The 26,329-nt window shown below is 38.4% G+C and overlaps 2 protein-coding genes across 7 annotated transcripts in view; one reads left to right on the top strand and one right to left on the bottom strand.

Annotated features, from left to right (window-relative positions):
- The window catches only part of LOC113051418 (adenylate cyclase type 2-like), a 45,501-nt gene extending 40,366 nt beyond the window's left edge, over positions 1-5,135 (top strand). For all 4 annotated transcript variants that reach the window (XM_026215165.1, XM_026215162.1, XM_026215164.1 and 1 more), the window contains 5 exons: positions 35-181; positions 740-844; positions 2,696-2,810; positions 3,643-3,767; positions 3,932-5,135. In XM_026215165.1, the coding sequence (XP_026070950.1) occupies positions 35-181; positions 740-844; positions 2,696-2,810; positions 3,643-3,767; positions 3,932-4,078 (639 nt within the window). In that variant the 3' untranslated portion in view covers positions 4,079-5,135. The remainder of the gene's footprint in view (positions 1-34; positions 182-739; positions 845-2,695; positions 2,811-3,642; positions 3,768-3,931) is intronic.
- An 838-nt stretch (positions 5,136-5,973) lies between these two features.
- On the bottom strand, positions 5,974-17,892 carry LOC113051420 (bromodomain-containing protein 7-like). Of its 3 annotated transcripts, none has more exons than XM_026215167.1 (17): positions 17,725-17,892; positions 16,819-17,006; positions 16,608-16,731; positions 16,445-16,502; positions 15,652-15,796; positions 15,348-15,458; positions 15,000-15,184; positions 13,278-13,392; positions 13,075-13,153; positions 12,884-12,991; positions 8,475-8,610; positions 8,172-8,283; positions 7,957-8,013; positions 7,077-7,173; positions 6,642-6,785; positions 6,272-6,415; positions 5,974-6,121 (listed from the first exon to the last, which is right to left on the bottom strand). In XM_026215167.1, the coding sequence occupies exons 1-17, from the start codon at positions 17,771-17,773 to the stop codon at positions 6,084-6,086; spliced, it is 1,890 nt and encodes a 629-aa protein (XP_026070952.1). In that variant the 5' UTR covers positions 17,774-17,892; the 3' UTR covers positions 5,974-6,083. The 3 variants fall into 3 exon arrangements, with proteins under 3 accessions (XP_026070952.1, XP_026070954.1, XP_026070953.1); XM_026215169.1 differs by having other exon boundaries at positions 13,075-13,150; positions 17,725-17,871; XM_026215168.1 differs by having other exon boundaries at positions 6,642-6,782; positions 17,725-17,773.
- Between the last annotated feature and the right edge of the window lie 8,437 nt (positions 17,893-26,329).

The raw sequence follows: 26,329 nt of genomic DNA, 5'->3' as shown, positions 1-26,329 counted from the left end.
TTGCTGCATGTGTCTCTCTGATCCTCTTCTCCAGGACCTGTACTATAAGTCATATGACTGTGTATGTGTGATGTTTGCCTCGGTGCCGGACTTCAAAGAGTTCTACACTGAGTGTGACATAAATAAAGAAGGACTGGAGTGTTTGAGGCTCCTCAATGAGATCATCGCCGACTTTGATGAGGTCAGAGTGATGTCATGTCTCAAAGCATATGCATTTGATCTCCTTATTCCACTCTTTCTTCTCCTGTCATTCCCTGAACGAATGAAAGAATGAATGGATGAATCATTGAGTATGAATAGCGCTCTGCCAACATCCGAAATGCTTTCAGTTCTAAGGACTTCACCTCAGCTATCACTTTGGTAATTTAACGAAACGAGGCAGCCGTTGTGTAAATGGACAGTCATATCTCTTCAACTGCTTACTTATGTAAGCTGCATTTGGATTGAGGAGTCAGCAAGGAAAGGGCCAGGACTCGTTGGTGATCACCATCACAACAAAGCCCTGTGTTGACTGACCACACAAATGTTTAGGCCAACAGTTCTGGCAGCAATTTGCTTCACCCAGAGGGATCTAAATACAGGCTTCACATATTGATAGTGCTGAGTTTCACTGTGGTATGGCTGCTGTTCCTCTCATTCTCTCTCTGTCATTTAATGTGAGATAACATCATGGCATGGATTTCTGCTGCTCTGAAACACTGATATCCACTTGGCCCTTCCCTCCTCTCTTTACCTGCAGTTGCTGTCTAAGCCCAAGTTCAGTGGTGTGGAGAAGATTAAAACCATCGGCAGCACGTACATGTCTGCTGCGGGACTGAGCGGGCCTCCAGAACAGAGCAGCCAGGTACTGCACTACCCCATACCCCTACACAAACATCTAGAGCAAAGGGAATTCAGAGACATAAGACTCAATAAATGCATTCTTAAAGTCTTTACCTCTCCGATGTCTTGTGTATATTATATTTAAGAAAAAAGTGAAGGAGCATGCTCTCTCTAATGCTAATTGTAGGTTTAGAAACTATTTAATTTTGTGTAAAAGAGGTCATATGATACTATTTTAATATCATTATTTTGTGTATTTGGTGTAACAGAATATGTCGACATGTTCAAATGTTCAAAAAAACACATTCTTTTTCAAATACTCGTACTCTCCTAGGTTCACAAAACTGTCGTCCATTAAATGTGTTGCACAAATTCGAACATTTAGATAGTGCTGTTCTGTTTTGAATAAATCTTAACTAATCATTCCTCTCCTCATTGCATCTACTTCCGAAGGCCAAATAAAGTGCTTTTGCTTTTGCACAGAAACACGCTGTGTCTCCCTGACATGGCTGCATCAACACTACATGAACATTTGGGTGGCATTTCGCAAATGTTTCCATATCGTGATGTAAAATCCTTTTGTGGGAGACTTTGAGCTTTGCGTCTTTGCAGATCGTATACATGCACAAATAGCTACATAACACACTAAAGAAATGGAAATATGACCCCTTTAAATTGTCAGCTTTTGCCGTCATACTTTTGACATTTGGTAGCTACTAAATTGAAAGCCAGTCAGTCATGGCGTCATTTTCATATCCTGAGGGTTAGCTTCAGGATTACTAAAACGGAAATTGAGCTGAATTGATCAATTGAATTGATCAATTCGCACATTAAATGTAACGTTTCAAATGAAACTTCACATCTATTTTCTACATGCATGTTATTGATCTTATTGTAAGTATTCATCGATGCTCATGTGAAGCATGCTGGAAATCATTTATCATTTATTCAGCTTAAACCCTGCCCCTGCAAGCTCACAATCAGATCTGCCTCCATCATAGTTTACAACGATGGATAGAACCCAGTCCCTGTCCTTCATTTTACCCCCCAATAATCACAATATAGAAGAAAACATCTATTTCTATTACACTGAAACTTAAAGTTTGTTTTACACACCTCTTTTTCTGAGTGTAGACAGGGTGTTAAACATTTTTGTGAATTACAGTTAAGTGGTTGATTAGTATGATTACTTACTAATTCTAATCAAAAGATTAATTAAGTTAGTTCAGGATACGCACCGCATCGCACCAAGCCATTTGCATATTTAAACCTCAAAATGGGTTTTTATAAAATGGCAAAAAAAAAAGACAGCGAATTTCAAAAGCTTGATAGAAACAGATCTACCAAAATCTAACGCAACATGGACTGATACATTTCTGATATCAAGCTAAGGCTGATGATACATGAGGCAACTGTTTTTGAGCAGTGTTGCTTTAGCACTTTCCCATCGAGGAAATGGGTAAGAAATGTCGATCTGAATACTTTAGATACTCTTACAATCCCATGTCAAATTATAGTGAATTTCTTTTCTTGAATATCATTTACATATGAGATTTGCTCGAGAAGTGAACATTCCTGAGAAGGGAACATGCTGAAATAATTGATGAATTTTAATTCAACACATTAGTGCTTTAAGATTTCAATTCACCTTAACTGTATTGTTATGAAAAATGAAAAGGCTGACCAGCACTTGTGACTGAGGAGCACTTGATGAATAAGCTGATAAAAATAGGAGGCAGCACATATAAAAACCAACTGAAAGAGAAGTTTCTTCTTTGCAGTTCATTTTATTCCAGCATTTTCCAAAAGTGTCCTTCAAGCTACATAATGTAGGTGTCCCTGGTTGACTGAGCTCTGTTGTGTGTGCCCTCAGGACCGTGAGAGGCAGAATGCTCAGATAGGAAACATGGTGGAGTTCGCCATCGCTCTGATCGGCAAGCTGGACGGCATCAACAGACACTCCTTCAACTCGTTCAGGCTTCGGGTCGGTGAGTATGATTACAGAAACCTCAATTCTACACTGTTGTTAATTACTCAGTTATTGCTTGGAGTCAGAATTAATACTTGCATTTATTCAGACTCGGGTTGAAAAACACTTTACGTCCAGGCATTGCATAGATATTTCTTTTTAAACTTTTACTTCTGCATCAAGGGTTAAAAATGTAGCTGAAAATCTCACTGAAAACAGAGGCAGCAGCTCTTCAGCAGCTCAGGGTAACAGATGCACTTGGGAACTGGCGTGAAATGCTTCATAAATGCTTCATTAAAGAGTCTGAGTACATACTGCTCATCTGTGGCAGAGATCTGTTTTATATATAATCTATTAATTGTCAATTTTTTTTTTAATTGAAATTTATACATCATCTGAAAGCTTTAAGTTGTGAAGTCTGTGATTGCTTTGAAATAAATCTATGCACTGCCGCTGTCTCTTTTAGAGTGAATCGTGGCACTGTGTTGTTTTACATTCAAGCAGCTCCTGATCTGGTGTTTTCAGAGCAGCAATATTGTGCATTCATCTTCCAAAAATGATTAGTGCTTATAAACTGGCTGTTGTCAGTTTTTGGAAATGTAAACAGATGTTTCCTACTTATACTCTACAGAAAAAGATAGAAATAACTGGCTTGATACCATTTTTTTCTCTTTTTTTTGTGAAAATATTAATGGCCTAAGACCACACATACATACATATATATATATATATATATGTGTGTGTGTGTGTGTGTGTGTGTGTGTGTGTGTGTGTGTGCGTGCGTGCAGAAATCATGTAAATGTCATATTTGCAGAGTTTGTTTAGTGATCTGTGCATGATTGTTTGTGCAGGTATAAACCATGGCCCAGTGATTGCTGGGGTGATTGGAGCCAGGAAACCGCAGTATGATATCTGGGGAAACACTGTGAATGTGGCCAGCCGGATGGAAAGCACTGGAGAGCTGGGTAAAATACAGGTATGCACTGAATCTCTCTTATAGTACAGTACTTCAGCTCTCTTTATCCACTATGATCACGTTTCTCTTCTCAGTTTTGGTTTTTCAAAGTACCCAAGTCATTAAAAAAATAAACATTAAATGACCATCAATTGGTTTTTGCTATGACACGTTTTGTGCTGCAGGTGACAGAGGAGACATCAGATGTCCTGCAGAAGCTGGGCTATTCATGTGAGTGTCGTGGCCTGATCAATGTGAAAGGCAAAGGAGAGCTCAAAACCTTCTTTGTGTGCACAGATTCCAGCAAACAGCAGGGCATCGGTCTGAGCTGAGATTGAAGCCTCTGCCGCTGCCAGCCTCATACACATACACACACACACACACACACACACACACACACACAGACTCCGGGTCTATAGGTGATCTATTTTTTTTTCTTTTTTCATTTAAGAATGTTTTATTGCTACTGGATTTCTTTCCTTAGAGCATGTCTGAAGAACTGTTTTGGCAGCATTTGGAGATCTGAAACTTTCAGACATAAAGCTACATAAATTCACGCATCTCACACAAACACAAGCAGAACTTTGCGATCCAGCGAGTAACGGAGTTCAGTGAAGGAAAATACTGCTCTCAGACTTTCTGTGTGCTGCTGTCATAGTGGCCTTGATCCTGTTGGATATAGACTAATTTGGGATGACTGAGCTGCTCGGCCGGACCCACACAAACCCATCGTGACAGATGAGCAGACGTTTAAATATCTAGAATGTGTTCAGTCATTTCAAATAGCATGTATCTTAGTAGAAACCATTCTGTCAACATTTGGACCAACAAAATGGTGGATGCCTATTGTTGCTCGAATATACACTGCTAGGGATGTTTTTTTGGCATTTACTGCCAAATATCGATATTGATTTGCTATTGCCTTTGAATTGAGATTGTGGATGTTGGAGATGAGCCTTTCTTAGCTTCATAATATGCTACAGATGAAAACTAGGAATGTTTACAAATGCTGGGGAAAAAATGTCAATGACTGAAATTCAGTTAACGTCAAGTCAACGTGTACTTTCATCACTTGCTTTCTTTCATCGCTTGTACTTCTTAGATGGATCTATCTTAGATGTTGACCAAATGGCTCTGTGGCTTCTGCCATCTGAAGTTGTAAATTTGATACTGGATGTATTCATGCATCTCCTTTGTGCCTGATGAAGCCATTGGTAGAAATGTTCAATTCAGACTGAAAATCCTATGCATCTCTAGAGTGTGACAGCGACTGAATTCACATGGTTTGAGATTCTGCGCTGCCTTTCTGTACCGCAGTGTTTGTGAGGAATGCCTGCTGTCTCCTCGGTTTTGTATGCATTGTTACAGAATAAATCATTTGACACTTTATATGCTTCCTGTCTAGAATTTTGCCAAATTGATGAGAGAAACTGTATGTCCTGTATGTCAGAGGTCACACTGGACTTTTGGACTATTGTTCAAATAGCTAGTTCATTGCCTTAAAACGGTAGCAAATCTCAACAGGTCATTATGAAACCTGAATCATCAGTATTTCCCAGTGCTGAAAGGTTTACACATAATTCTTCCAAAGCATGAAAGGATTTGTGCAATCTAGCAGATAGATAGCAGAGATTATAGCTGTTCTCATGTTAACCGTTTTAGAAACCGTTTAGTATTTTATTCAGACCTTTACAAATGCTACTCTCTGACTGTCATTTACTCACCCTCATAACAAAGCCAGAAGTCCAACACCCATCTTCAAAAAACTGAGTATAAACATTGATAAACACACATACATAGAGCACATCAGATAATGGTAAAAGGAAACGAAACATGTTTGATGCACGAGACCCAATGAGGTTTGTTCTGACATGTCACAAGCATATTTCAGCTTCCATTTACTACCTGAAAAGCTTTATGTATGTGCTTCGATCTGATTAAAATCCTGAATTAAATGTGCTCTTCAGAAGACTTGAGTGAACCGCTCTATTCATAGATTCTTAACTTCAACAGCATCTTTTTTCCAAGTATTAACGTTTTGGCTGGGTGGACTAAAGACAAAAACGATGAGAAAATATATTTATTTGTGTGCCGCCGAAAATTAGGGATGAGTAAATTATCTAAATGTTTCATTTTGATTGAACTATCCCTTTAAACGAACAGTTTATTTCTGTATTACTTACTTTCTAATATTAATTTTCTTCAATTTAAGAATGGAAACACAAAATGCTTAAAAAAAAAAGATGTTTATTTAATGAAACACAAGTCAATTAGAAACAGCACCATTTGGGATGAGATGGGAAAAGCAGAAGTGATGGACTGCAGTGATGGAGGATCTCAACACACTCCCTCCATGGGTTCAGTTATATCTCCCACTGAAACACACAAAACACATTTACACTCCTTATCCTGTCCATTTATGACAAGATACGTTTTATATGCACTGCCGTTTAAAGTTATTTCGCAAACAAAACTTGTGAAACACTAAGCCGAAGGTGTTCGATATTTCTTGTGTTTAATGTTACCTGTGGTCAGACGTATGAAGGAATCCTGTGCTGTGTGGTTAGGTAGCGAGATCCCCATGGCCTTTCTGATACCGTACACACTGCACACGTCACCAGGAGTCACCTGACTGGTCAGCTGGGTCAGGTTCCCCGTAACTTTCTCCGCTGCGAGAAGGAAGGTGGGGGTTAGAAGTAATCTAAACTGTTCAAAACATATCTGCTTTTGAAAGGTCCGTTAATGTGCAATAATACTGACTAAAACTTCTTGAGTAAGAAAAAATCAAATGCTCATAAGGCAGAAAAAAAACCATCCCTTCTAGTGTTTGTCTAGCATGTGGAAAAGTGAGAGCAGTAAACCGGTGTGTGTGTGTGTGTGTGTGTGTGTGTGTACCAAGCTGCAGCTCTTTAGCAGTAGGGGCCAGTAGGCAGATGATGTTTGGCGGCTGTTTAGCGCTCAGTCTCTCTTTCTGAACCCTCTGCAGCTCCTTCAGCAACACTGTCGTCTCATCCAGCTTCTGCTGGAAATGCTCTGCTTCTAATGGAGGAAGAGATTAATCAGTCTGTTTAATAGGTGGAAAAGGGCTCACATGTGTTTTTGATGTGATGCTTTCCATTCCACTGCTGAGGGAGGAGGATCATTATGAATTCATTCAGCATAACAGACATGAAAGATGTGTCTCTAGAAAACGGTTCATTAATAAACTTTAGAAGAAAAAAAACACGTGGGGCCTTGATTTCCATAGGGTTTGATCATATGTAAAATGACTAAGAGAGATTTATGATCCATATTTCAAACGAAACATATTAATAATGGGATTTCTTTTACCTTCTGAGTCAAAGCTCTCAGGAAGCAGGTCAGGATTGAAACCCAAAGCACCAAGAGCCGTCACACTATCAGCGCTGCTGGGCTCTGACACAACAACCTGCATGGCCAAAACAGAAATGTGTTCAAAACACATTGAAGGGTAGTGTATCTGTGTGTTTACTGTCAGATAAAGAAGTGCATGGAAGGTGCTTATATTATTGTGAGTTATATTACAGTGAATTTGCATTGCATTTGCATTCAGTTCCACACAAAATATATTATTATGTTCATATGGCAAATAAAATACATGGCTTTATTTAAAATTAGTTATTGTAATTGTACTGCCTGACTATTATTTTCATAGAATTTCTCTTTCAGGTTTTCCAAAGCAGGACATCTGGTTGAGGATCCCTAGATAAAATGCTTGTTGTTCTCCTTCAACCAAACAGACTTCGCTAGTGGATGATACATAGTTATAACCTATGCTATAGGTGAAATCTGGACTGCTAAACACAGTGTTGAACAGTAGCAGCACCCTGCCCAAGTATGCTAGAAGAACCACAGTCAAAGACTAATGTATGTTCATAGACTACTCGTGCTTCCCTTTCCCTCTACGTCATCAGCACCCTCACACAGATTATTGTGAGTGAAGGAGGAAGTCAAAAACTCCAAGGGTAAGGGGAGGGGGCGGTATTTGTGTGTGTCTGGGCAAATACTCTTTCCATTAGTGTGCTTGGTGTTGTTGACACAGCTGCTGCAGAGCAGAGAGCTTGCAGTCCTTACGCTGCCTTTAAATAGCAGGTTTTTGTCTTCGCTTCCACTCAAGTGAGCTATACACACTAGTATGCACTTATAGGCATTTAAAAAAAAATCTCTTTTTGAGGACATAAGAGCATTTTACCTCAGCATCATCAGTTGTGTCTGCTTTCTCCGCAGGCTCCTCCATGGTTAGACTATTCTGAGAAGAACAAAAACGATCAAAGAGTAAGCTGCCCAGTTGAAAGGAAATTCAAAATTGATATTATACAGTATATCATTTTAGTGGTTTATCATCATGCATTTATTCTGGCATGGAATCACTGGTATTTGATGAATGAGTGTAGCGAGGTTTCTTACGGTTTCGGTCTCTTTCAGTTGTCTTGAGTGCTCTCCACTGGTCAAAGCATCCAAGACATTATCTGCCAACCTGCTCATGTATTCCTTGGATTTAGCCAGGTAATCTGCAATGCTGCACAGAAACACATCCAGATTACATTTGTGGAACCCAAGGGGAACAGTGGAAGGGTGTGAATCAGGGCTTTATTGTTTGAGAGGTTCACAAGGCCGCACAAATGCGTGTGGCTTAGTGCAAAAACCACTTAGTCATCTAAAACTGATCAATGGATTTATTTCATCGTATGTCTGATTCTATGCACGCACCTTTCAGATTCTGGTTGACTGTTGTCCTCTCCATAGAAGGAGTAAATGAGATCAGAGTCCTCTTTGCTGATATTGGCAAAACTGGAGTCATATGTAGGTGCATATGAGCTGAATGGGCCATAATTCATATAAGCAACTGCAAAGAGAGAGCGGGGCATGAGAAGACTTTCAAAGATCCAATGAACTTCAGACTGAAATAGTACTTATATTTTTAAGAACATTTCTGTCAAGTCACTTCCAAAGCAAGTAGTTAGACTGAGAGGAAGGAATGAACACGGTCTAAAAATCTTGACTTCAAGCCCGCCTAAAGTCCACACGAGGCTCCTTAGCCCTAGTTTTGTTTCTAAAACGTGTTTTAATTTTATGGGCACTCTTAGTTAAAATAATTCGAATTAAAATTATGAAACTGAAATGCATAAGTTCAAACGTTTTAGGAGTGGAATGTTCTTCAGGGTTCCCACTCTTCTTTATAACGGTTCACAATGTACTGGATAAGGACTAAAGATTAAAAAAAAAGATTTTCTACCTGATAAAATAATTTAAAAATTATTATTTTTTTTAAATATCTATTTTTTTTTAATGGCTTAAGATTTTTTTTAATTAAATTTCCTCGTCTCAAAATCCCAGTTCCCGCTTTAAGAACTATAAGAGAAGTAGTAAAGTAGTGTCAAGCTAATACGCTGCCCACTCCACTACTGAAGCTGCATTGTACAATTCTTTAACAAGACTCAAACCTTCGTTTTTTATCATTTTGTTTTTTTCAAAGAACAAGAGTTTTACATTTTGAGAATGTGAAAGAATGTGAGAAATGGAAACCTCAGCAGGATGCTCTAAAAGGTTACCAGAGCAATGCAGTTTTTGACTAGTCCCCCAAAAATGAAGCCCACCTCAAATCTAAATGTTCTTACTCCTTAAATGAAAGGCTGTGATATTTGTCTGCCTATTACTTAATGTTTTGAGGTATTATTCGTATCAGTAGCATGGTCTGAACAAATTGGCACACAGAAGACTAATAATCAGAGTAAAAATATGAAAAATAAGAAGCACCACTGACAGATGATAAAAAAGGATTCTGCTTTTATGGGTGATTGTATGACAAAATATAACAATATTCTTCTGCTAGGTGATTTTAATATTCATGTGTGCTGTCAGTCTAAACCTCTGGAACTGGAGATTCTCAGTATTATTGATTCTTTCACGGACATACTTTGGACTTGGTTCTTTCTTACCGTTTTTCTATTACTGATACTCAGGTTCTTGATACTTTGCTCTCAGATCATAAGCCTGTATTATTTTTGATGCCTTTTCCTCGGCTAAGGTTATGAGTTCAGGAGTCGTAGTTCCTCTGATTTATTTGCTAGGGAGCAGAGATTCACCGGATGAATGCTCGGCGGCGCCGTCCTAACTCCACACTGTCTGAATTGAACGCTTCCCTCGCTTGCGTCACCTGGAGAGCTTGTATAGGAACGCAGATCCTCTGACTAAATGTCCAGTAAAACATCTGATTGCTCAAATGTTGGCAGAAAATTATTTGGTGTGCTATTTCTGATGTCCAGTAGTTCGTTCCTAGTAAAGCTGATCAAAAAAATATTGCTTAAGACAGGTTAAACAATCCAAAAGGGTATAAGTAGCAAGGTACAACAAACCATGGCCGCCATCTGAACCGAAAATTTTATAAATAAAGATTTATTCACACCTGTCTTTTTTGGTTAGACTGAAATTAACTCTGGTTTGTTTCCCCCTTTGGTGCGGATCTTTTTGGCAGGTGTGAATACAGCATTCGCACTCTGGCGTATACCAAACAACCGAACCGAGACCCAGATGAAGAGGTGGAATTCTGGTATGGTTCTTTAAAGGTTTGAATATGACCCGACCTCGATCCGACTCAACTGCAGAAAGCACTGCCACCTTTTGAGTTAACAGTCTGGAGAAGACACATAAAAATGCAAGTTCAGCGAAAGGATGAAGGAGAAGGGATTTGAGCGATCTCACACATATCACGTTGAGCGAGATTAGGGGGGTGGGGTGTTTGCAGGCGATCACACAGTTAGCTGACACTTGCGAAAGCCTGCGATCGCTTTCCTGTGTGCGCTGTTTCACTTTCTCTTTCTATATACCTGAAATAAACATGCTGCTCTGGAATCTCTTTTTGCATGCCTGGATGAAGTGAATACCTGGTTCTCTCAAAAAAAAAAAAAAAAAAAATTCTATATGAATCAAATCTGAGGTTACAGTCTTTGGCCCTAGTGAATATTCAGGGAGCAGAAGTATTGACCTGGGCTTCCTTGCTACTTTTACTTCTTCCTGTATAAGAACCTAGGTGTCTTCTGGGATCAGAGTATTAAATTTGATAAACAAATAAAAATGGTTATTAGTCAGCTACGCCTTCTCTCCAAAATTAAATCTTTTCTCTCTGTGAAAACTTTATAGATTGCTATTCATGCGCTCATACATATCGCTTGGACTACTGCAACTCTCTTTATCTTGGCATTTCTAAATCCTCCATCGCTCTTCTCCAATTAGTACAAAACAGCATCAATTGGATCACGTTACTCCAATTTTGAAATCATTGCATTGGTAACCTGTGCATCTGAGAATGGAGTTCAAAACTCTTCTCTATGTTTTTGAAATCTGGCACCGAGCGATCTATCTGATCAACTTATCCATACAATCCTACACAAATTCTGAGGTCTGGTGATCAAAGACTACTCTCTGTCCCCAGATCATGGTTAAAGCATAGAGGTGATAGAGACTTTGTGGTTGTTGGCCCCAAGCTGTGGAACAGCCTTCACAGCCTATATCAGATTGGTAAAGTCTTTAAATGTTTTAAATCATCTCTTAAAACCTATTTCTATTCTTTGGCTTTTCATTTATTCTGAGTTTATGATATGAATCATGTGTTCTATGTCTTAGTTTGTTCAGCACTTTGCTCAGCTGTGCTTGCTGCTTTTAAATGTGCTATATAAATAAAACAAACTTGAAACTGACAGATAAAAGATACAGAGAAGTAGAAACTAAAGTCCACTGATTCAGCAGTGATTTTGACCTATCCTATTTCTATTTTCCTTGGAACAACTGGATAATATTACATTCCTCTGGCAGTTGAACACTGGGTATTCAAACAGAGATAGTATCGCACCCTTCCCATGATCTTGTCCACATGAATGAAGGTAAGGCCACAGAAGAGAGAGACAGTTTTTGCATGAGGTTGCTTTTCCAGGAAAACGAATATGAGTACTGGTTTTAATCATAGACTGTAAAAAAAAATATGGACGTAGTGTCCGTGACGTCACCCATAGACTCCTCAATAGCGGTTTTGAACATAGACAGTAAAAGAAATGGACACAGCGACCCCATTGGAACTCAACTGAGACAATTGAAGCCCATTTTTAACGTTTTTTAGCACTTCCGTTTCTGACGCGCAGACTCAAACGAAGCTTGACGACGTCAGCAACCTGTCTGACAGATGTAAATCTTCTAGTAGCTGTGCGTGAAAACTGCCATCGTTAATCTTGAAGAGACGGCGAGCTTGAGCGGGGAGTTCTTTGGCGTGAATGAGCAGGAGTAAGTATTCTGATTAATTATTTTGTATAGTATTTTTAAATGTAACGCCAGTACACCATATTAAGTTAATTGCCTTTATACATTGTCGTGTATCTTTAGAAATAAATAATGGACAAACGGAGTATTTAAACGCCTCAGATGTAAAGTTATTCGCTGTCAAAGTGACGCCAAAATGAATGGGAGTCAATGGGATTGCTAACGCAAGTGAAGTTCTGCTACAAGATGGCAGCACGCAGCCGACTTCAACTTCCGGTCGACTTCCTTGCCGCCTGGTTTTGAAGCGCAAAGTGTTTAGAGCGGGCCATCGCCATCTTGGCAGCGCGTCAATGCACGAATCTCCCGGATAATCGAAAATGGGCAAAAAGGCAAGAGCTGATTGCTGAAGCCACGCCCACCTAGCGCGACGGCATTGTCAGCAGCGGCAATCCACCTGTCACCCACGCCCTTAATTATGCAGAACTTTAAGTCTTAATATAATTTAAATGGATGAGTTTAAAAAAAATTCACCCCCCTAACAGTTGTCATGAAGGGCAAAATTAGCAATATAGACCAAAATAATTTTTTTAACCAGGCTGTAAAGATGTTTTTTTTCTGCTGTAAAGTTGGGCGTTTTAACATGGGGAGTCTATGGGACTGACTCCCTTTTGTAGCCAGCCTCAAGCGGCCAGTCGATGAATTGCAGTTTTTGTCACTTCCTTATTGGCTTCATGAGAGAGAGCGCGAGGTTGCCGCACGGTTTTAATAGAACGGTTGAGACTGATACACAGAAGTGAGATTCAACTGGTTGGAAAACGAATGGAGAGTTTTTATATATATACACGCATATACACACACACACACTATACCTGGAGTGACCATGTTTCTCTTGTCCTCTTTGAAACCCTGAAGGGTGTTGATTCCAGTCTGCAGTCTACCTCCCATCATGCCCAATTTGACTGGACAGTATCCTGGGTCTAACATGGAAATATGATGAACTGTACACATGTACTGTACAACATCCATTTGTTTGTTTTCTTCAATTCCCATCGTCACAAACCTCCAGCGCTCAAGTCAGCGGGGTTCAGAATGCCCAGAGTAGTTGAACCATCAGACTTCCTTCTCTCAAACTCCAGCTGCTCATAAAAAATAAATAAAAAAAGTGTCCCTTCATCAACTGTTCTCTGCCATCCTCAGTGAATGAGCTCTCATTTGAGGGATGTTAAAGAACACGATTCACCCTATCTGGTCTTGTACACTTACCTCACACTGCAGGCTTCTGTCTGAGAGTTTCCCTCCAGACTCCTCAACGATCTTCTTGATCTCCTCCAGGTCCTTCTCTGCTTGGCTCTTCTGAGCATCATCCTTACTGTCCCTTCTACACAAACATTGCATACTATCTATGATGCAATTCTGGATATATTCATGTCATCAGTTCTACCCCCTTCAAAGTGATTAAATCCCCCACATATGAGCCACATCATTTCTGAAATGATTCCAGGCCTAATAAACTCTAAAGTCAGAGCAGTGATTGGATAAATGATAAATAATGTGATAATAGGTCAATGTGTGGTCCTTAAGGGCCTGTTCTCAAGCCTCTCTGAATCAAGATGATTCATCCTCCCTGAAAAGCTACAAAGTGTGTGTGTTTAAAGAGTGTGTAGCTTGTGCGCTACAGATGGCCTACAAGTAACAACATGTTTAAGAATTCCAAGACTCTTGGTCACAGCAACAGCCAAGCTCATTTACGTAGGCATTAGGCAAGCAACAAAAACAGAGAGTAAAGCGAGAAAGCCCATGAACACCCCGGCAACATCCTCCAATGTCTCACTGGCTCGAGTACAGCAGAAGAAGCCATGAATGCAACTAACTTTAAAGGCGGACAATTAATATCTATGATTAGGGACTTAATTTTTTTTTTTTAAAGAACTTTCTATTTTTCACCCCTACAGCATTTAATTGATTAAAAATAAAAAAGGAATTATTATAAATGTCTTCAATAGTTTATTCCTGTGAAAGAGCTGAATTTTCAGCATCTATTACTCCAGTCTTCAGTGTCACATGATCCTTAAGAAATCGTTCTAATATGATGATTTTTTTTTCTTCATTTGTGACAAACAAACGCTGTTTCTTGCAGCATCAGATACTGATCCAGTCTCCTCTGCACACATCAAAACATAAAACATTTGTTTCAGTGTCCTAATGCAGGGACTGTTTCAGAAATGTGTTTCCACATTGAGTTCTGGAGAAAAAGAAAATGTACTCTTGGAATGTTTTCTTGAGAATGTGTACATTTTCCTCTGAAGTAAACGGTGACGTAAGACATGTGTTTTTACATGTTACTCACGTCACTTACATCAACAGCAGAATTTGAATTTGATTATGTTGAAGTTACACAAGTAACAACTGGCCATTTTATTCACATTAGGCAATTGGCAAGTGTTTTTTATCCTGCCTGTGATTAATAGAAACTATTATTTAGGGAAATCTTCCTCAGAAAATATACAAATAAATAAATAATGGAATGGTTCAGTTTTCAAAGCAACCTCAGAATCAGTCTAAATGGAAGTTAATTTCTAAACCCTGAACTCAAATTACCTTTAATAAGTGATTCACACCGAGAACATTGAATAAAAAAATAATTAGCAGTTTATTTGACAGGGTTTAGCTCCAACACACATCTGCCTGGAAGTTTCTAGTGAGTCTGAAGCTCTTGATTAGCTGGTCCAGGTGTGTTCAATTAGACTTGGAGTTAAACTCTGCAGGTTAGGCCATGTTCACACGTATACAGGTATTTTTAATAAACAGAGTTTTTCCTTCTTCCACTTTTAAATAAATCTCCATCCACATGAAAACACAAATGCACGCTATGATGTAGTGTCAAGTGCATGCCTTAGAGGCCCTCCATAAACATGTTTGGTCACCCCTGTTCTAGACAAACTAGTCCTAGATAATAAGTAAAATACAGACACATACGATTCATACCTTGGTGTATCTTTGCTGCCTACACGGGGTGATTGGGAGTTGTCACTTGTGTCCATAACAGAGGAGTTCTCTTTGGCAGGGTCTGCCGTCCCGCCCTCATCCTCTCCGTCCTCTGCTGAATGACCGCTGGACGTCTGCAGGCCAGCCATAAACTCGATGCTCTGTTTTAAACTCTCCAGTCTCTCCTAAGAGCACACACATAGTCATCTTCCAGTTGATAGATCTGAATGTGTATAACCCACATCATATCACACACAGCACACCAGTGCCCTCTGGTGTTAAAACAAGTTTAGTTTCACAAACCATACCTACAGACACTTTCTAAATGAAATACAAGTTCCAACTCACCTTGCTCAAGATCTTCATGCCAGAGTGAAGGAGTTTCCTTGCGGCTTTGTAGTAAATCGACTCTGGTTTGTTGTAGATCATAGCATTCTCACACATCACTTTGAAATCCAGCTGTTGGGAGAACAGTACAGCAGTGTCATCCATTTGTCAAAAATGAAAAATGTATTTTCATCTAAATTACCTTCATCAATATTCAAATGTTCTATGACTAATTCAAATGTTCTAAGGCAAATTAAGGCAGCTGGCATATTCAATCATTCAGCGACTGTCCGTGTCCTGTTAACAGTTGTGATGATTATATTACCTTGAGCTCCTCGAGTGACTGGTATTGCTCCTTCTTCACTTTCTCCTTCATAGTGCTGAAGTCCATGGGTCTCTTTATAATGAGAGAGTATCCTGGAGCGATCAGGTCAGTCACAGGAAATGAGAAGAACGCACTTGGGTCCTTCCTGTAATACACAGCAGCCAGCAGCGTTCGACTTTCATTCACAGAAATTATAGACAGGATTGTGATCATACATACACTACAGGAATATGACCCCCACAACACAGGTCCAATAAGATGCACATATAAAAACAACTGATCCAGAATCAGAGGTGTTGTGGAAATTGTGCAAGAGAGAACGGTTTTACAATTATACACTAACATTCAAAAGTTTAGGGACAATTGATTTTTAATTTTTTAAAGAAATTAATGCTTCTTTTCACCAAGGATGCAATAAATTGATCAAAAAGTAATGATACAAATGATTTATAGTTATAAAGCTATGAGCTATAAAATTTCTGTTCACCAAAGAATCCTCAAAAAATGTATATAATGTTCTCAGCAAAAAAAGGAGCACAAAAGTTTTCCACATTGATAATAATAATAAATGTTTCTTGAGCACCAAATCAGTATATTAGAATGATTTCTGAAGGATCTTGTGAGTTAATTTACAATGTAATATTATTTCACAATATTGCTGTTTTTACTCAGTTTTTGATCAAAGAGACTTACCAACCTTAAAACCATTGAATGTAAGTGCACATTAGTTATGTATAAATCCACAATTTGTCTAAACACAAACTGTTCACCGGTCAGCAATGTTTACTCGTACCTCTGGAGTTGTCGGATGAGCTGACTCAGAGCTTCCTGTAGAGGCGTCTGCTCTTTTTCTGAGTTACAAAAGCCATAAACGACGAATAATCAGCACTCAATCCCTCAAAACAATATCATTAAAACAGATCAGTTCTAAACCATGAAAGGGTGTGCAGCTCTACCTTCCATTTTGGCAAGTGAGGGAGTGAGGGGCTTGTCCTGGGACACACTGGAGCGAGCAGGAGTTCTGCTCTGCTCGTCCCAGTCTGGATCCACAGAGTCTGGGCCCTTCCTTTTTTTGGTCATCTGTAGGACACACATAACATTGATTAGGATGTAGCCGGCAAGTAAACATCAAAAGTAAATCACAAAAACACCGTATTCATATCCCACCTTTTTCTTTTTGTCAACTGGTGACACTGGAGGACTGGCTCTGTCCTTCTCGTCCTTCTTTTTCTTCTTCTTTTTCTTGTCTTTGTGTTTGTCGTAATCTACAGGGTCATTGTAAACACTCTGGAGGCTAGGGCTGCCCGTGGTGACTTCATTCCCAGCCACTTTCAACACCAGCTTCAGTGGACGCTCTGAAAGGCCAAACACAACATTGTAATTTAGGACAAGAATATAATATAATATTGAAATACCGTCCCATTCATTACCATGACTATACACTGGATCTGGTTTGTACACATAGTATCCCGTTTCTTTTTGTCTTGCTTTTCAAACTAGGAGAACATTTATATATTATTTTTGTCATCGTTTTTAGACCTAACAAATACTTCCCTCATTTGAGAGGATCCACTCTTCTCATACACTACTGCATGTGTCAGATTCTGAAACATCCTCTCTTAAAAACCCACAGAACATTTACATTAACATTTACATTAACATTAACATTAACATTTACATTTAGGCGTTTAGCAGACGCTTTTATCCAAAGCGACTTGACAAAATGACTTTTTTATTAATATTATTAATTTATAACAACTGGTGATGCACTTTAATCTGCATTTAGACTTAAGCAATTTGCGGAAATTATGGATGTTTTATGCAACAGCTGCTAGTTTTCCGGAGCAAAACAGCTGCTAGCAAGCGAATGATAAAACACATAACTTAAGCCTATTATTCAATATAAACCAGAACATTTTCTGTATTAACATCACGTTGTGCATGTAATATCTGACAGCATTAGAGTCTTAGTGCTGCTTCATAGCTCAACTGAGTCCAAGACGTAACTTAACGCAGGATTTCAGTCTATAGTGAAATATTCTCCAGCATAGGGATAAGTCGTGAGTGACCTACCGTTGTGTGTGTGCTTCTCCGATTTGTGTTTCTTGTGCTTTTTGCCCATAATGTATAGTAAAGCGGATGGTTCAGTCAGCTCAGTGCTTGACCAGTCCGCTCTTTGTTTTGTGTCGGTAAAGTCTTCAGAGCGACTCTCGTGAAGCCGCAGGATTCAAACAGCGGCGCCTGATGCTCGGCGGGAGAATTACAGTTAATGTGTCATGACACACGCACACACACACGCCAGAGCCATATAGAGAGAGAGTTGCGACAACGGAAGTTCGAAATGTTTGGTTGTCACGTGATTCGTGTAGACTTCAAATAGTTCCAGGAAGTGCGTTGGCGGCCATTCAAACTGATAAGAGTAGAGTGACAGAACTGCGATTTCTGGTAATAAGGAGTCAATAAATGCATTTATTTTATATGTTTATACAACACACTGACATATGTATGTAGCATGAGTATGTAGTTACAGCGATGTTGCTTTTAAAATATCAAATCGGGTAATATTTGAGGATTAGTGTTCAATTACCGTTATTTTAAAAACGTATTTCAGGCTAACGTTAAGTTTTATAAACACGGGTTACTGTTGCCTTTTTACGTTACATATTGTCCATTTTTTCACTGATCTAATGTTAACTCATGTCATATTGATGACTTTCAGGTAGTACAGAGACAGGCTGGTGACAGGTGATTTTCAGCTGGGACCGCACTATGGGTCAATTAACTGTTACCAGCAGTAATTAGCATGTTAAATAAATGTAAAATGAAGCTTACTGTTTATAATTCTTACAATTACATATAGTAATATAATTATGTATTATAAATAATATACCTATTATATCTAGTATAATTATTACAATACTTATTCATGTATACAATATATTCAGGTTTAAAACAACTTAAGCATACTCGTATATAAACATGTACACTGCCATTCAAAAGTAATGATGCTGAAAATTCAGGTTGGCATCACAGGAGTATATTCCATTTTAAAACAGAAAACAGTTATTTTAAGTTGTAATTATACAATTAACTATTTACAGCAATTCATGAATACATTTCTATTAAATTTAATAGCATGACAAGCATTTTGTATGTGTCCTTTCTTTAATGTTGTCCTTGCATAGTCTCCACCATGGTTTACTGTGCTGCATGGGGATGCTCCACTCAGTCAGAGAAAGGTGTGCGAATGTATGGCTTCCCCGCTGACATAGAGAGGAGAAAATAATGGTTGGCTATAGTCAGCAGGAGCAATCTAAATACAAATAAAAATTACAACAACAAAAAATTGTTAGGTAATTATACTTACATTTATTTGCACTTTTTTACATTGACAATGTTTTACTAGAAATAAGGAACAAGCAAAGCCTTGCAAAACCCAGGGAGCTGAGACTCATGGTGAGACATTGCAGGGAGTCATCAGTGTTACCTATAACTGTGCATTTAACCACCATGTGATATGTACTGTATGTGGGTAGACAAAAAAAAAGGTGTGTGTGGAAACTAAACTGAAGTCAGTATGCAGACAAATTGCGGCAAAGCAATTTGTCATGACCAAAAAATTCAAGAGTAGGCTGAGACCAGATGCTATTCCCACAATCTTTGTACATCGTCCTGTGGTCAAAAAGAGGAGGGCCCTGCTCCACGATGCACCCCTAGACCTGTGAACATACAAGAAATGGCTACTGATTACAGCTATGTTATTTCAGGTGATTCATATATAATAAGTACAAACTCGTACTAGTTGAAGTAAAGTGATGTGATATTTTCAATATTTAAAATTAGCAAAACCATGTATTCTACCTCTATCAGTTTCAAAGGTTGAGGAAAAAAGAACGAGGACACTCAGAGAAGGTAAAGTGAGAGTGAAGAAAAAGGACATGGCTAGAGAGGAGAGACAGGGACAGGTGACACTGCCCAGTCAACCAGCAGCCAGTCAGCATTCCTGTGAACCATCAGCCAGTTACCTGGGTCTATTAAAAAAATTTAAGAGACAAGAAAAAAAAAGAAAGATCAAGCAATGCAAAGGCAGCACTAAGAAAAATAATGAAAATTCAGCTATCAAAAAAAAAAAGGTCCCCTCAGCTCTCCTGACCTGCATCCTCACTGATGCTCCATCACAGAACAGTGCAGTGGCACCACTAATCCTCCACCCACCAGAACCCACAGAATGTTACAGTATGTTACTTTTATACACTAACAAGTTTAAGTATATAATACAGTATTATTATATAATATAGACAGGTAATAGTAAATGAATCACAATGACTAAAAACACTCCACCCATGTTTTTGCAAACTCAATTCACTCTAAATGTATATCAATAGGGTGCATTTTATTATTAAGTGATTTAATACGTGTAATAAGGAACAAACTTTATAACCTCATTTTTACCACTTCCACTCACCGCTGTCACACGTTATATTGAACTAACGTAATAGGCTATGTAACGTTAGCTAACTTTCCCCACCCTGCAAAAAAATGTTTATACTCCTTTTTTTCTAATTGCAAACACGATGGATGAAACTGAATTATGAGAACAGATTTTACAATTATTAGGGTGTTCGTTACTAACTTTATTCAGCTCCAGTCCTAGCCTAATCTGTTAGTTATCTGATAACAAACCTTAAATCTACTCATTTAATGAGTGATTATCTGCTAGAAGGTTTTAATTTGCAATTTATTGTTATTAAGATGTACTGATAATATTCAATCTTATTATTTAAACGTCTTACCTGGTAAAAGTGCGTCGCAAACGGTTTGTTCTGCTGCATCTCTACGGCGCGGCATAGGTTTGCTGCTACTTCCGGGAACTATTGAGAGGCTCCACGAGCCGCCATTGCTGTAAAAAAAGCGTTCCATTGGAGTCAATGGAGTTGTCGCAACTCTCACTCTATATGGCTCTGACACACGCACACCACATTAAAGGCAAAATAACAAAAATAATAACAGCACAAGTAACGTTAGGGGAGCGCGGGGCACAAAGTAACGCGGGGTTAGCTGACACCAGAGCCGTTGAAAAAAAGTTACAATGTGCTATTCTTCTGTGACATTAGCGATGTAACTTACACTATTTACTTTAATGAATTTTAATGAGAAACAATTAGAAACAGGTGAATAAAGACTCACAGTCAATGTTTAGTCAGTTTAATGTTTAGAAATTATTATTTCAAGACATGTAAAGATTTGTTTAACCAATTTATATTGGTCCTCCATGCATTGATTGTAATGTGTAAATATATCAGATAATTTTTAATTCTCAAAAAACGCCATTATCTTATTTTTTTTTTTGTTTTTTTTTTTGGGGGGGGGGGGGGGTATTTTATTAATAAATAATATTTTAGTACCCTATTCCACTGAAAATATACCAAATGAAACAATCAGCACTCACTCAGATCACCGGTATTAATATATAAAGACTTACATACCTGAGACATGTTCTTTCTTCCAAAAATGTTAAAATACTTCTGGCACCGTCCGTTGGCCATGTAATTTAAAAATTCAAACAGCAGCGATCCCGCAATGCTATGTGGTTGCTGTAAAAAAAAATGCTTCTACGGTGTAGTTACAATAATATTACAGGACTGTGCGTTTTATTTCCCATCATGCATTTGCATTTACAACAAAAACATGAATACAGTGCGTTGTTGTAAAATTTATTGTAGAAATTACATCAATTGCTAACAGTGGGTGTTGAAGCTTGAATTACATTTATAGTGATAAGAAAGTAAACATAAATCCATCCAGGACAACAACAAATACCTACCATGGTCTTTGTTAAGTGGAGGTATATAATATAGTTTAGACATATATTCATCTGAACAGTGCAAAGTATTTATCAGGATTATAATGATGTCATATGATTTTTAGTTTACTTAAAGGGTTAGTTCACCCAATAATCAAAATTATGTAATTAATAACTCACCCTCATGTCGTTCCAAACCTGTGAGATTTCGGAACACAGTTCATCTTCGGAACACAGTTTAAAATATTTTAGATTTAGTCTGAGAGCTCTCAGTCCCTCCATTGAAGCTGTGTGTACGGTATACTGTCTATGTCCAGAAAGTTAAGAAAAACATCATCAAAGTAGTACATGTGACATCAGAGGGTCAGTTAGAATTTTTTGAAACATCGAAAATAAATTTTGGTCCAAAAATAGCAAAAACCACAACTTTATGCAGCATTGTCTTCTCTCCCGTGTCTGTTGTGAGAGAGAGTTCAAAACAATGCAGTTTGTGATATCTGGTTCGCGAACTAATCATTCGATGTAACCAGATCTTCTTGAACCAGTTCACCAAATCGAACTGAATCATTTTAAACGGTTCGCGTCTCCAATATGCATTAATTCACACATGACTTAAACTGTTAACTTTTTTTAACGAGTTCAAACAAACCAATATCCCGGAGTAATTCATTTACTCAAACAGTACACTGACTGAACTGCTGTGAAGAGAGAACTGAAGATGAACACAGAGCCGATAATAGCCATTTTTATTGGACATAAAAAATGAATGAAACGTTAACAGGTGTGGTGTGCGTAACTAGGCAACCACATTGTCGTTCATGTTGCATGACGTCATCGAAGTATGTCCCAGAATGTGCATACTCTTTTGCTAGACACTCAAAAGTATGTACTTTTTCCTCACAAAAAAAGAACATACTTTTAGGTCGTAGTATAAGTAGGCGAATTGGGACTCAGCGATAGGGTTTCAGCATTCGTGCCGGAGCACGCTTACGTCATTATGGTGCGGCGGTTTCGGGATAAACAGGAAGAGCGGCTTTGTGGATAATTTTGTGTTGTTTGGTCCACAGCCTGTTGTTAAACAGATGTGTCGCCTTAGTGACGCAAAAATTTTCACGTAATCGTGCTGCTCGTATGAGGATGTTTGCAAGGACTTTGCAGTTTTTAGTTTTTATGCGTTTTGCACCTCTGCCGTAGACCAAAGCGACCCTTTCCCTGCCATGTTGGTTTTGGAGCGTCGCAAAACCGTGATGCAAAGCGTCCTTTTCCGTGCTCCGGCACGGTTAGCGCTCACACTGCATGCGAACCGCGCCCGAGTCCAACTGAACCGTGCCCTGGCGGTTCTTCCAAGCGGGCCAGGGCCGGCCAATCGAGCCGCGCCCGGGCACGATTCGGAGCACTCACACTAGTCAAACGAACCGCGCTTTGGTGGTCAAACGCACTCGGGCACGGTTCAAACTGGCAGTGTGAGTACACCCTTAAATATCAGTGTGACGAAATGACTCTCTCCAACCAGTGTTGTTATTTATTAATATTTATTATTTTTTACTAACTGCAAGTTAAATATATTGAAATAAAGTTTAAATAAAATATAAATAATTAATGGAAAAAAATTTAACCTACAAAAACTAAAATGAAAATTAGAAATGTTGCCTTGCCAGTTGAAATAAAATAAGTTGAAGAACTACAATTAGTTAATAATAAAGCTCTAAATATGAAATCTAAATATGGATAGAATTATAAAATAATAAAAGCATTAAACAAAATAGTAAAATAAAATTTTCTCCTACAACATGTCCGATGATGAATTCATCCTCTCGAATGCAGTTTGTTATATAAAAATTTATATTTTTATTTATTATTTTAATCATAATGCAGGCAGTGCAGTGATACCATGGAGCCCTGCTCTCTTATGATACATTTATGGCTTAAAATCTAATTGAATCTGACCACCATATTGGCCATACTCTAAAGAGCTGGATCCAAAAGCAAAAGAGCACAATGAGGTGGGTCAGTTTCATTTACTTCAACAAGACAATGCCCTTCAATGTCTTTTGAAAACAGTTCATTGGATGCATTTCTAATCAAAGCAGCCACAAACCATTGGGGACAATCATCACATTTGTTCTGGTGATTCATTTTACCATTAATATCTAACACAGGGCTGGTCTTGATTTTCACTCAGCTCTGGACTTGAAAGGCACCCTGAAGGAGGACACGGCATGATTATGTATCATTTACACTCATGCACTAGAATATACACAATCGTCTCTCAAAAATCCCTAAACTGTGAAACCCATTTGTACTGTTTACTCAGCTGGTTCCTTAAGAACTGGTTCTGTGACTTATTTGACTTGCTTAAATATATTTGTATGGTTCAGCATTTGCTTTTTATTTTCCATGATAATAGTTTTTATTTATTTATTTGTGATCGGGGATGACACTAGAACTAATTTTGTATGTTGGACATGTTTCATAAGGGAATGGAATAAAATCTTGATTTGCTTCAGATGGATTTCTAGGATTCTTGGCCAGGTGTTCTTTGAAGTCTTGGAAGTCCAGCCTGAGGTAACTGGGGCTGGGCTTTAGATTTATAGCGATTTGTTTTAGCATGGCAGGTTAAAGCTATAGGGTCGTGGTTCTGCTTAGGACGGTAACTGTCTGTGTCTGGTACTGTCTCTGGTAGAGACAGACTCCTTCATCAGGCGCACCCATGGTGCATTATCTGTCTCTGCTGACATGAAATCTTAGAACGCTGCTCTGTGAAGTCTTTAGTTTAACTTGGCTCCCAAACATGGAATTTTGCTCCAGAAAAAGAAGCTGTCTTTAACTCGTTCCCAATCAAATGATAGTGGATTAAACTTTCAGAAAGTTTCATTACAACAACGCTACATTCCGTACCTAAACTGTGAACAAAAAAAAATGTATTTCCTCTCCTTCATCAGGCTGTCATAGTGGATCATTTTAATACAGTATTAATTTATTGTAATGCACTTGTATCCAAGCTAAATGTCTTCATATTTCCACTAAATTCCTCTTTGCAGACTTCCAGAATAGTATTCTTCCATAGCAAATCTGTTATGTTGTATTTCTAATAACTATTGATCACTTCAAATGATATTACTGTAACAATATAGTATATTATATTTGTATTATCTATAGTAGCCATGATGTTACATTACATTACATTATAGTAAAGAGAAACAGAAGGTTTGACTACCATAACCCTTATTTTTGTATACATTGTGCTGCACCATAAGCTGCAGTGGTGACAGAGGCTAAATGCAGAAGCATAGATCCATAGAGTGCAACCATTTAAGAACAAAATCAAGACTTGCTAGCTTCTTTCACCCTGTCGCATAGAAGCTAGTAGAATTGGATTGGTATCCATATATGATTATCACTTACTTAAATCAGTATGACTTTCTTTCTCTTTGAAGAAAAAAGGCATATTTTTCCATTAAATGTAAGTGAAGGGGAGTTCAGTTAGTTTGACACATTTGGAGTTAATGCATTTACTGGAAATCAAACCCATGACTTTGGTATTGTTAGTGCCGTGTTGTATTGTTGGAGCTATTGGAAAGCCTTTTCAAGACACATGTGCTATGTCTTCTGAAGCCAAACAATAACACAAAAATTTAAATCACTCTTTACTTTGACTTATCTTCTCCCCTTCCACAGAAATTGTGATTCATGGGAATAACAAACACCCTTTTCAATATTGTAGACAATGAAATCTAAAAGATTTCTTTGCAGTCAAACAGGTTAAGAGCCACTGGTCTGATGTTTGATGCCGTGCTGCTGCAGTCATTTATTTGAGAGCTAGAGTGGGATACAGTGAACATTTTCAGTGAAGAATGACTTGAACATCAGTCTGTTCTTCACACAATGCAATAATTTGACTTCAGAAGAGGTAACAAACAACTCATATGGACAGCTTTTAAGGTGCTTTTTTCTGAGCTTGACAGCCTCAGCCCACATTCACTTTCATCAAATTCACATTTACATAAGAGGGAACATTTTCTTTTTTCTGTAAACTACCCCTTTAGGTTTACTGAAAACTCATGGCAGATTTGGCCTAATTCAGCCAGGATAAAAAAGACTGAGATATTCACATAGAAACATACAATCAAAAAACACACATGCACCACATAAAAGTCCCATTCTAAAGGAACAACATTGTTGCAGCAGGGGCTAAATTGAAATTTGGTCTGATCCCCTGTCCTCCTCAAAGGAAACGATTCCGATCTTTTAATATGGCCAGCACTGTGAACCAAACTAGAGCGCAAAGGGTGTGTTCAAAGACTGCTGAAGCTGTGAAGGACAGATGGACACTGCAATGATGAAATACTATAATAGACTTTTCTGCTATTCATATGCCAGTATTCTTGTATAAATAAAATAAATCTGTACAATCTGCATAATGTTTTAATCAGCAAAATCATTAGGGATGAACGGAGACCACCTGCCATTTTCCAGTGTAAAGGTTTGGGTACTCTCTCTCCCTGACTAATTTATTTTCACATTTATTTTCACATGAGACACAGTGACACAGTAGAAACCAACAGTAGGGTATTCCATTTCTGGATCTGTATGAGTTCTGTGTACGTTGTTCTGATATACTGATGATAATGCCCCCATTTTTTAAAAGCGCGGAACTCAAAGATCTAAGACTTTTTCTATGTACACCTATTTCTCTCAAATATTGTTCACAAATCTGTCTAAATCTGTGTTAGTGAGCACTTCTCCTTTGCCGAGATAATCCATCCACCTCACAGGTGTGGCATATCAATATGCTGATTAGACAGGATGATTAGTGTGTACATGTCCGGTGAGTATGCTGGCCATGCATTGGCCATGTTTTCATCTTCCGTGAGC

Source organism: Carassius auratus, chromosome 32, assembly GCF_003368295.1.
Source record: "Carassius auratus strain Wakin chromosome 32, ASM336829v1, whole genome shotgun sequence".
In the NCBI taxonomy this organism is placed as follows: domain Eukaryota; kingdom Metazoa; phylum Chordata; class Actinopteri; order Cypriniformes; family Cyprinidae; genus Carassius; species Carassius auratus.
The sequence above is the reverse complement of the archived record's forward strand: the minus strand, read 5'-3'. Positions and strand labels throughout refer to the sequence as shown.

Excerpts from the sequence above, each read along its gene's own strand:
- LOC113051420 (XM_026215167.1), bottom strand. The coding sequence starts at position 17,773 with ATGGGCAAAAAGCACAAGAAACACAAATCGGAGAAGCACACACACAAC. Across the intron at positions 16,503-16,607 it reads CTCACTTGCCAAAATGGAAG|AAAAAGAGCAGACGCCTCTA; the intron begins GTAGAGCTGCAC and ends TTTGTAACTCAG. Across the intron at positions 15,797-16,444 it reads CTCATCCGACAACTCCAGAG|GAAGGACCCAAGTGCGTTCT; the intron begins GTACGAGTAAAC and ends TGTGTATTACAG.